Consider the following 12467-nt stretch of genomic DNA (forward strand, 5'->3'; position numbering starts at 1 on the left):
TGAAGGTCGATGCACCACAATCATTGGAATTGGTTCCACCCCCCCCCCCCCCCCCCCCCCCCCCCCCGGTCACATCAGGAGTTCAGGAGTTCTTTCCAGAGGCAGCGGATCGACTCAAACCCCTTCAGGAGGAGCAGGAGGAGAATCAGCACAAGTTCCTGAGAGCTGGTTGATTTACAAACGTTTTCAGTGCCACACACGAAGGTACACACTAACACACACACACACACACACACTAACACGCACACACCCAGAGGGAGGAGGTTTTATTTCCAGTCACCTTCTAACTTCAGGGAACTTCTCCAGTTGCAGAGTGTTGCATGATTCAGGGACTCGATCTCACTGGAAACCAGAATGTCACAAGTCTGAGTTCAGCGCCCGACTTCTTCAAACCTCGGGGGATCGTTGTGTTTCTCTCGTCTTGTGTCGATTCTTCAGAATTATTCCTCCTCGTTAGTGAGTCGTCCTCAAACTCTTCTTCATCATTCTGGCACTTCTCATAGTTTCTGTGCAGAGATTAAAAACAATCAGATAATCAAACTGATCTGACAGGACGGTTATTATCGTCCACACCCTGTGCTGTAGTTTGTCCTGTCGCCTGTTTATTAAATTTGTATTAATATTGAATGTATTGTGTGACCTAAAATTCAACTCTGCATCTCCCGGGGACAAGTTTCATTTATGAAAAAGACTTCTCTGGCAGCAGATGAATACTTCCTCTGATAGTACAGTAAGTATTTCTGGCCTCAGGACAGTGAATCTGGGCACGGTGGCTTTTATCAGGATATAAAAGAGATGGCTGTGGAAGATGGAGCTCAGAGGAATTCCATGTATTAATCTTCGTTACTTGTTTGTGGAGATAAAGTCTTTGTTTGTTTAGTTTTGGAGGAAACTGCTTCACCAGACTCTAAGAACAGAAATAGTCTCACTGCTTGCTTTGGGGTTTTTCCTCCTTGAGAAGGAGAGACAGCTTCATTTCCTGTAGGGGACAGTTTGCATTAGCTGCTGCACCAGACCCACGTTCCAGAGGGAAATCACAGCGACTGCAAATCCTATTACCTCAGTGGACGACCTTCAATACGTCAAAAGGAAATATGGTCAAATGAAAAGTGTACGTCTCGGAGAATGTGTTTGTTTACCTGCCTGATAGAAGAACTGGCAGCAGCACAGTGAGTTCCACAGAACAATTGATATACATGAGAATACTCTGCTACAGGTTGTTTGTATGCATCTATGCATCCCACGTAATTACAGGAATCCAAAGCCGGACTTGAACTTCAAAGCTGGAGAGGTGGGGTGGGGGGGGTGCTCGGGGTTAATGGACGCCCGAGTGATTCCACAGCTTATCCAGCAGGTATCAGGAGCTGCTGGGAACCTTTTGAAATGCAAATGTGGACGTAAAAAAAAAAAAACCCAGGCCAATTAACAAGTGAGAGCTGAATCACACGAGCCCCCCCCCCCCCCCCCCCCCCACACACACCTCTGATCCCATCGTTCCTCTCCTCCCCGTTGCAGCTGCTCCAAAAAGTAATATTCAGAAAACACGCCACGTCTTTTCTTGCTTCGGTTTTTTTAAAAACAAATTCCTGGCGAATACAAACAATATTGTTATTCTGGAGATAATTAAACTGTCAGTCTCGGGATTGCAAACACAACCAGCGTGTCACAGTGGAGGAACCTGAGATGCAGCTTAAAGAATTCCTCCGACAACACACTGACTGATCCGTTGTTTCAAGGAGACGCCGGAGACATTGTCTTATTTTTAGTTTCTACTTTGGAGCCGAGGAGGCGTCTTCGCTGGAGGACTGAGGAGGCAGCTTGCCTCACATGGGGTTGTTTGTGAAAACAGTCTCTGAGGCGGTGACAGTGATTTCAACCTGTGTAGATTCAGCCCGGGGGGGTGGGGGGGGGGGGGGATCCTGCAGCGTTCAGCCGTATGAAGCCGAAGCTGCAGAGACGGATTTAAAAGGAAGAATAGATTTAAGGAAAAGCTTTATTTTGTGTTTTATTACCTGGGTTGTGCTCTTATTTGTTTTATTCTCCGACTGGAGTTTGGACGTCAACACATTCAAGGAAACGAGAAGCAAATCTGTTTATGATTCATATCATCAGCTTTCAGTGCAAAGTCATGTTCCACCTGATTGTTCACCTCACGTTACTAACTTCCTTCTTCTTCTTCTTCTTCTTTCCTCCTCGTCCAGGTCGGATCAACATTCTATTGTTTACTTTCTTTCACAAATTCCATTGAAAATCAATCATATATGAATCAGGGGCCATTGTCAAAAGAATAAAAATTACTGCATAACTGTGAAATAAAAATAAGAAATACCGTCTGCAGGAACTCAAACTTCTCTCTGAATTCCTTTTGAAATGTTTATGCTGGAAAAATGTTTTAAAGCTTCAGGAGTGAAAATCCGCTCTCTGGTTTCATCATGAGTTCAGTCTTCATTTTTCATCCTCGTACTGAAACTGTTTGTGTGTCAGATAAACTTTATGTGTAGATGTTTGAAAAGTACCACTGGTACTTCATGTTCACAGGAAGCAGAACTTTATATTTATTTGTTTGTGGGGCGCCAGACGATGATGAGGTGTTGTCATTGTGCAGACTAGAAATAAAGTTCTCTCTCTTCACATCTATAGAATCTTTAGAGCTAACGAGAGACACACTCGAAGATCGAACACACAATGCGTTGTGTTGAAGCTGCGCGTGGGAAACTGTCAGTGTGTTAAATCATCACGTTGTCGTATCGGCTGAAAACAGGGATTTGAAACAAAGGACGGACGTGAACTGTTGATTCACTCGCTTTGTTCTCTCCTGTTCCTGTGTGTGTGCGTGCGTTGTCGTCTGATTGTTCAGCAGCTCTGTGTGTGTGTGTGTGTGTGAGTGTGTGTGTACACTAAGTGCTTAACATAATCAAGCTGCTTTCACACTGAGGACGGTTGATGAATATGCAGACGCAGCCTTTCACCATGTTCCTGCTTCCAGCTGAAGTCATCACTTTATTCAGGACGCTGCCTCCGTCTCGCTCTGGACGACGTGTGAGGACACGTGTCCCTCAGCCGGTTGGACTTTAGCCTGCAGAGCGTCCTTGAGGGACGGTGTACGGATGTGAGCCACTTCAGGCGATAGAGCAGCTCCTCTGCTTCTGGTGAGGTCCGGACAAAATGGATCAGAGCCTCAAGGGGCCACTCGCAAAATACCTGTTGCCCCAAATATTACAAATCAAATGTTCCTCCTCCGTGTGGTGCTCGGTGCAGCTGGTGTTTCAGGGATTGGTTGAGGACGACTCGGTGTAGATTCCTTTATTTAAATGGGGAGAATATAAAGCCCTTCTATTCCTTCATAGCTGTCGTACCTGACAAAGATCTTGAATATCATTAAATATGCTCTTTAAACCTGGAGAAAACTTTCCTTCCCCCGCTCGTGTCGGAACACAGCGACAAAGTTTTACAGAAGTGAACACACAACTCAACACAAAGCCCCTCGAGCACTGAAACCTAAGATTCATCCGGTGACACCGAACAGATCCGGGATCAGAGTTCAGTGAAACTCTCCCTCGGTTTGACATCAGCTGCTGAGTTCAGACCAATGAGGCGACAGCTTCATCGTCTGCCAGCCAATCAGGACAAACACACTTCCACACCGACCCGTTACATCAGAGCTGAATAAGAACACATCGTCTGCAGTTAACTTTCATCTCAGTTTATCAGTTTATCAGTTTTAATACTTTGCTGATTTGATAACCGGGTGTTCTCTGTGGTTAAATGGATCCGTTGGACCCGTCTGGGATCGATCCCGTGTCTCACAACAATAACTCTAATATGAATTCCTCCAAAAGGAGAATCACAGACTCCGACTGGAGGCAGAATACAAAGCTCTCGAGTTAAAGGGGGGGGGGGGGGGGGGAGAGACGTGTCAGGGGAGCGGGATTTTCAATAACCGTGAAAAAGATGAGGAACGGCCCAGATTGAAACTCGCCTTCTCCAAAAGACTCAATTCAATCAGATGATAATAACGCCAGGGATCCGTGTTAGAACCGAGCCGAAGGCCTTTCCCGGTGAAACCGCGTGAAATTGATTCTTTCTCCACTAAACGCTTCTCAGAAATAAAAGCCTCGTCCGAGTGGAACTGATGGAGGCGGCTTTTCACGGCGTGATGCGTTTCTCAGATTAGAGGACGCTGTTTTTCCAAAGGCCAGAGTGTTATTGCCCGGCCATGCAAACCAAACATCCAGCTGTCCAGACGCCTGCGTGTTGACTGAGAGTCAACACATCAGGGGAGGGGGGGTGGGGGGGGGCACCGAGGTGCATCTGCTCGGAGACGTTTGGAGAGGAGGTTACCTGGAAGTGAGTTTCACCCTCTGAGCCGTGAAGCTGCTCCTCGTCCCCGGGGGGAGCGGGGGGGTTCAGATCCCCTCCCCCCGGTCATCACACTCGACCCGTCACACACATGTCCCGCTGGACGCCCCCCCCCCCCCCCCCCCCCTCTCTGGTCCACAGGAGTCTGAACACTCGGCTCATTGTGCACAGTGTGCTGCTGCCGCCGGTTTGGTTTCCTGCAGCTCGGAGCGGGGGGGGGGGGGGGGGGGAGCTGAAGAGGGTTTAGATCAGAGGAAGGTTTCTGTGGTCGGTTCACGTGATCACGCTCACTGTGCACGTTACAAACACACAGAGAAGGTTATTCCTTTACGTTCTTATGGAAGAAATCACAAAGGTTTAAATTCATGTTTTAATTCTCTTGATGTTAGTCTCTGCCTTTGCACATTCAAAAACAAAAGATGAAATATTATGACTGAAACTTCTATTTTGCACATGAGTTACAGCATGCTAAGCTTTCTGTGTGTGTGTGTGTGTGTGTGTGTGTGTGTGTGTGTGTGTTGACATATCCAAGGCTGTGATAATCTCAAAAATATGTATTTTGTAACTTATCCGTGACATATATCTTTTTTTATAGAAAAGCTGTGGGTCATTAAACAAACAGGAATTTTTATAGGGTTTAAAATTATGAAAATTAACGATTATTTGATATTCATGAGAACTGATATTGTTAATAAAATAAAATTGTTTAAAGTGAAACCAATTATTAATATTTGTAGCATACTACAGCAGTTTTAGGGCTCAGAGGGGAGTGTTTTTATACACGACAGTACACTAAAAATAATAATACGTAAAAATCAATGTTGCTAATCAATGACATATGCCAGGCTGTGTTAATCCTCCTGAAATAATCTCATTACCCATGAAGTGTATTGAAATATTGAGTCACCTTTTTAAGGATTAACCCCAAATATACTTCATATACTTATGTGATGATGGAGAAACGTCCCAAACGCTGGACTCTCCGTGGCCCCTGAAAGATCAAGATGGTTTGAAACACTGGCATTATGAGCCATGTTCAATCCATAAATCTAGTATTCTGTAATATATTTTGTTATAAATAATTATGTAATAAGTCAAAATTAGTACAACCTGAGAACTAAGGTCAGACTCCGACGACAGCAATCTCCAATCTGTCCTCTATGGCTCAAAATGCTGGTGTGTAGTAAACGGGACATAACCATAATAAATGGACGCCTCATGAAACCATAACACATCTTCTGGCCTTAAAGGATTGTACATGAACGTGAAACCACACATAGAACCGTTCCACTTTTATTTCACAGCTCAAAAATCACATTTATCTGTGCAGTACCTCCTCAATCATAAACCCTCACACATGTTACACAATACACACAGTTGAAATTAGTTCATGAGATACACTCAATGAAAACTGTCCCCAGGAAAAAATGGTACATTCACAGTTGTTTTGCTGCAGAGATGAAATCTTCTCAAACTTTATCTTTACATCTCGGTTTCTATTCCGTGACAGGAAGAGTTGTTTTTGAACATCATGTTCATCACAAACTTTTATTTGGTTTTCAACAGAACACAAAAGACAGACGAGCAGACAACAACATGTTACTGAACAAATTAATAACACTTCAGAGGGCACACATAGAGTTCACACAGGAAGATCAAATGAACAATATTTCCTAATAATAACGTTTTATTGATGGATTTCAGAGAACACACATAACCTTCATATCCTCATTGTTTACTGGGTGAATGCAGAGGAGCTTTCTGAGTCACAAAGACAGATGTGTTGTTTATTACATCAGAACTCTGTAACACACTACAGTCCAGAACCGGGCAAAGTGAGCAGCTGTTTGGGTTAAATTAATTTTAAAGTTATTCCTGATACATTAATGCATGCAATGAAATAGTTCCACAGCGGATCTACAGTAGGTGCCGGGGGTTTTAGGAAAGCTTGAAATAGCAAAATGTAAATAAAGTGGCCCTGCATTGTGTTTATGGTAAACAGTCCATTTAGGGGCTGACATCAAAATCTAGATTTCAATACATGTTATCAAAGTTTATTATCCAACGACCATTAGTGGCATCAGGCCGTTGACAACCTATTGGTTTCCATTTAATGTTTTGTAAGTTCAAACTATCTTGATCAGACGCTGCAGGAAGTCACTGAACATGTCAGTGGCAGAACTTCTTATCTCATATATCTTATCACAGTTGTTCAGATGCATAACACATAACCAACGTTTCAGAATGCAGCAGTGACCTATTTGCGATCACCCAGAACTCCATTCATTTCCTCATCTGTAGTTTATTTCCATGACACTGTCAACAGTTTTTTATATGACATGTTGCTTTTTGGAACAATCTATTTGAGAGGTCAACTTCCTGTTTGTCTTCACTTCATCACTGAATGTCTGCGAAAGATAAAATACATATTTTGCTGAGGACAATGTGTTTTGATCATATCCACCTGCTGCCATGTGACTCATAAAGACATAACTGGCCCAGTTTGTGGAGGTGTTCATGGTCTCAGAGGACGAACCTACTGGTACCACTGGGGTGACTCTCCCCTCCAAACATGAATCAAACATTTATGCTGCTCTGACGTAGACACCAGTTCTGTTTATGTTTTATGTTTTATGTTTCAATGTTTTATGTTTTATGTTTCATGTTTTATGTTTTATGTTTCATGTTTTATGTTTCATGTTTTATGTTTCATGTTGACGAATTTATGATAAGACACTTAAAGGACACGTCTGTCAGAAACGATGTTGGTGTTGGTTGAACAACAGGAAACAAATTCAGATTCAAATGTAAGTAAATAATAATAGTGATAATAATAAGACAGATGAAATATCTAAATGCCTGTTTCCCCAATTCAATATAACACTAAATTGTTCTTAATTGGATTCTGTAATATTTGCTTGTTCTTGAAGTGTTTGTGTTTCTGCTAAGTTTGTTTTTAATCAGTGACCTGATGATATGTAAAATAAGGTGAGGAACATCATGATTGACAGCTGAGACTGGCTCATGATTGGTCGATCAGCTCTTAAGACAACAAGATGGCGGCGCTCGTGTCTGTGCTTGTTTCTGGATCCTGGGAGAGAGAAGTTCAAACTCAGTGTTGTGTCATCCAGGGTGAAGCAAACTGACGGTAAACAAGTGTCTGTTGACAAGTTGTCAGTTTGTTGACAGCTTTTTATTTTTCTAAATCCTCAGACAAATTAGAGACTCGTGATTCCAGACACAGCCGAGGTGTCAATTATAAACATAATGAGAACCTGTGGTTCATAGAAATCACTTTTGTTGATTAGTATTGATTCTGGTCCAGGAAACATCTTCTGGGTTTAATTCTGTGTCCTGGAAATATTTAATGTTTTTTTTCAATGTTGAGCTGAAAACATGTTTTTCTTGTATTATCGCTGCGTCTCCTCTTTCTCCTCCTCTACCGGCTGAATGTCGTGGAACAATGAGGAGCAGCAGGGACACGGTAAACAGAGGAGGAGGAGGAGGAGGAGGAGGATGAAGAGGAGGAGGAGGAGGAGGAAGGGGGGGGGGGTGTAGGAGGAGGGATAATGATGTGTTACTAACAGTGTAGAAGGTGCACAGGGTTGGTTTGTTTGTCTGGTGAGCAGATCCCAGCAGCAGGGATGGAGAAGAAGAGTTCTGTTGATCCTCTCGGCTCCAGCTGCTTCACCGACGTGTGCATGTGTGATAAGTGCAGAGAACAGAAGTGCACAGTGAATGTGTGTGTGTGTGTGTTGGGTGAATGTGAGTTGTGTCGTGACTGGTCGACACCACTGATGAAACATATAACTCTCATTAACTCCTCTTGAGAACTGTCATTCAATTGTTGCATTGCTCATCAATTATTTAAATGGACCCACTGGGAGTTATTTCACCAGGTCAGCGTCATGACGTCAGAGTCGTGATGACGTAAGAATCGTGATGACGTCAGAGTAGTGATGACGTCAGAGTCGTGATGACGTCAGAGTCGTGATGACGTCAGAGTCGTGATGATGTCAGAGTTGTCCAGCTCCATCTGGTGCTCGTTCTCGGTCGTTGCAGCCGATCGCTGGCGACGCTCCACATGTTGTAGTTTCAGAAGATAAGGAAGTGAAGCTGCTTCAAAAACAACATCTGGATCTTCAGACACAGAAACACACAGAGAGAGAGAGAGAGAGAGAGAGGAGAGAGAGAGAGAGAGAGAGAGAGAGAGAGAGAGATAGAGAGAGAGAGAGAGAGAGAGAGAGAGAGAGAGAGAGAGATCTCCTTCCTCTGTGGATCGTCTCCTCCGTCTGAACTCAATTGTCTTTCGTTCTTTTCTTTCTTTTTCTCTTTTACTGTCTTTCCTGTCACAAAAGTTTAAAATCTTTTTCTTTTATATGCTGTTTGTATATATCTATCTCTGTAGTGGCGACACCCAGTGGCCGGAGGTGTTATAGTTCTCAGGTTGTCCATCTAACTTCCCCTTGTGAACACGATATCTCAGGACGTCTTCAGGGAACAGATGAAAGGTCAAAGGTCACAGTTAGAACGACATAACCTCACTTCTCACTTGGATTCACAGGTGAACTGAGTTTGTCCCAGGGTCAAAGGTCAGGAGCCCATTGAGGGACTGAGCCTGTTGAGGCCGGTGGAGCTAAACAACCACAGGGTTTAATTCAAATCACTTCACATTATTATTTTTCTACTTAGGGACCTGATGTGTTTGTGTAGTTTGCAGCTTGAATGACTTCAGGAGACAGTTGCAGGTGAAGGATTTTCTGCAGCCTTAAAATCCCTCCCAAACTTTAGCTTAGGTTAGTTAAAAGTTTTGCGTTCAGGTTATGAAATACTTTACAGCCTGTGAAGAAATGTAATATTTAGTTTTTCCATCAGACTGTGTTTGCAGGAAAGTTTCAAATATTTCAACATCCTTTCGTTGGTGGAATTCTCTTTAAAAACATTAACGTTAATAGTCTGACTAGGATCAGACTCCTCTCTCAGATAAATACTGAATCCTAACATAAGGTTTCTCCACCAGTGGTTTAGAAAGAGGCTCAAACTGGGAACGCACCAAAAACCAGTGCAGGCATTTGAGGTTTGCCAGAGAAACAAAAAGATGAACGCCGAGACGGGATCAGTCACTGAAGTGAGAATCAAATCGTGGTTGAACTCCTGAGGTGAAAACTCATGAATAAAAACTTTTCTTGTTTAGTTGAGCCGAACGTCCCTGAAAGTTTGTTTCTGTGTCTGTGTTCGTTCCTTCACTTTCTGCTTCTGTCAACACGTTGAACTCAAGGTTTCTCTGTTCACGTCGATGTTGACACGTCTTTGTCCGTTTCCCACGAAAACATAATAAACCCTGTTGACAAAGCAGCGAACAGACACACACGACAGCACCCAGGAAACAACACAACCCTGCTGTTGTGTGCCTGTCGGTGCAGCGTCTCTGTTCTTTCTTTGCTTCTTTCATTCATCACTGGCTGATTATATTTATACATGTATATACACACACCCTCCCCTTTGACCTCCACTGCCCATCACCCAGTGTCCTAATCTTCTCTATCGACCTTCACATATTAAATGGACTCAGTAGAAACCGGTCGTGTCTCTGAAGAGCAGAAGTTGCTTTTGAAATGTACTGAAACCTTTATTTTTGTTTTTTAAGTCTTTATAATGAAATGAAAACACTGGACACTTCCTGCTCCTTGTCGCTCCCCATCAATCAAAAAGAGATTATTCTCAATTATCCACAGGACAAACACAAAAATTACATGAAGCATAACTATGGATTATAAATATCAGCTTCATGTTACAGCTCTACTGTGTTTTCTAGATAGTTTTATTGGAATCCTTCACATTAGTTTCCTTTTTTTAATGTTTAATTATAATTATTTATGATTTATATTTGAAGGTAAAAACTTATAACAGAAGTTGTTTGTTAAGTTGTTGCTCCACTGTTGGAGGGCAGGTGTAATGTTGCAGTTCTGACACTAGAGGGTGGTACTGAGTCAAAAACTCTATGATGAGGGCAGCCGTGTAGATATACAGTAGTCTAATAATCATATAATATATAATATCATATCATATACAGATAATAATATTTATGTGCAGAATGATGTCAGATGATGCAAGAAAACATTTATAACTGTATTTGTGTCTTCATTATTTTTAGTGACAATATTTATAAGTGACATTCAGGATTTTGGAAAACGATCGATGGTGAATGAGATTTATAATTTATAATTTACAGTAAAACAGTTTTTTATCTGTGAATGCAACCACTTTTATTTCACTTTTATTATAACACATGAGATCTGATTATAATCTGTTATAAACTGTTTGTGTAGTGAAATGTCCCCAGAGAGACAAAAAAAAGCAGCAACACAACTTCACTGTCTGTTTATTTCTGTTTATTTTCAATATACATTTCATTTGAAAAATATAAATTCTAAAATAAACCATTTCACCGGCTCTAAGTGTCGCACATACTAATCAGAGAAGAAGAGAAGTATCAGAGTCCGTCTCTACAACGACCCACAGGTTTTTGGATTATTGTGTGACGCTCACACGACGGATCACAACACGCTAACAACACGTTAACGTCCCGGGTTCACAGAAGCAAATGAAACACACAGAGTTCACAGACGGTGGAAACGAGCGTGTGTTGTGTTTTGGTTTGAGTCGACAGGTTTTCAGAGGATTCACAGAGGAAGAGGAGGCTCCTTCAGTTTAGATCGACAGTTTCAAATCTGATCTGAGACCTGCTTCAGTGAGCCCTTTAGAAAACACTGTGTCTCTTTGTCCTGCAGGTTAGAGAGCGAGACTCTTTTAAACTGTAGATGTTTCCTTCATGAAGCAGCTACGAGATCAATCGGGACAATAGAACTTTTGATTCAGAGCGAAATTAATATTGGGCGAAGGAAGAAAAATAGTGTTATTATATCAGAGCGGAGGAAACTAGACATCCCATAAAACCATGTGACCTCCTGCCTCTTCTTCTCCTCTCTGTGGTAAACGTAGTGTCACACTGGATGATGCATTTTCCATCATAAAGGACAAACCCTCACCAATCACAGCTGTCACTCTTACACCTGAGGATTGTGGGTAGTGTAGTTTCTCTCTGACATTGTGAACAAAGTGTGTTTTCCCTAAAACCCAGTTGATATCACACAGACAGGTTTATTTTCTCTTCACTGGATTATGAATCGTGATTGAAGCTTGAATCCAGGTTATAGATACATGACTTATAAGTTTATCTGGATTTATATGAACGTGATCGTGTGATACAAGTTTGGATTAATCTAAAGAAGTGGATTCAGGACTGAGAGACTTGAGACGGGTCCTGTTCATTTTTGTTTGTTTCTTAAATTGTGATTAAAATACTTTTCAGGACATTTTACAGTTTAAAAAATGAGCCGCCAGTGCCCTCTAGTGGACAAACATACACAGGCACTGGTTCTACACAACCTCAGATTAAGTTTTTATCATCTACAAATTCATATAATTATATATCGGCTGAGACGTGCACACAACCACAAACTGATGATCTGTTCCTCCTGCAGTAGAAACATCTGGAGCCAACGTCCCCCTCCACGTGCACACCAGTGTCTCATAAAGATAAACTCAATAAAAATTCAAATTTGTCCATTTTTAAATACACAAAAACAAGAAGAAGCCATTTTTCACATCAGATATTTCCAACAGCAGCTGAGACCAAAAGAAAAAAAAACCTCTCATCAAATCACATCAGTTCCCGTCTGGATCAATCTCTTATAAGCCACTTAGGTAAAGCACAAGCAAGTACATGATATGCACCTAGAGTTAAAGTTTGGCTGAGGAAAACCGGACCATTATCTGAACTGTGTTCTAACCAGCAAAATGAAAAACAAAGGAATGACATTAGAAAAGGTTACGGACACACACACGATATATAATCATTTAAAAAACAGAGCCGAGTTCGATTTAATTTAAACGAGTAACAAAAGCTTTTGAGAAAACATGTGAAAGAAAAATTAGAGAAAGTAAAGCGTCAAAAAGTGATAAAAAATATTTCCTCATCTGCACGTTGTTAATTCACTGTTAATCAAACTTAGAGTTTTCTATTCGCACGAGTTGATCCTGGTTCA

At 41.9% G+C, this 12467-nt stretch overlaps 1 protein-coding gene across 1 annotated transcript in view; it reads right to left on the reverse strand.

Annotated features, from left to right (window-relative positions):
* Positions 1–325: 325 nt before the first annotated feature.
* slc4a4a (solute carrier family 4 member 4a) overlaps positions 326–12467 on the reverse strand; it is a 29821-nt gene continuing 17679 nt past the window's right edge. Inside the window, exon 6 of the mRNA XM_053421123.1 lies at positions 326–506. Within this exon, the coding sequence (XP_053277098.1) occupies positions 326–506 (181 nt within the window). The remainder of the gene's footprint in view (positions 507–12467) is intronic.

Source organism: Pleuronectes platessa, chromosome 4, assembly GCF_947347685.1.
Source record: "Pleuronectes platessa chromosome 4, fPlePla1.1, whole genome shotgun sequence".
NCBI classification, from domain to species: domain Eukaryota; kingdom Metazoa; phylum Chordata; class Actinopteri; order Pleuronectiformes; family Pleuronectidae; genus Pleuronectes; species Pleuronectes platessa.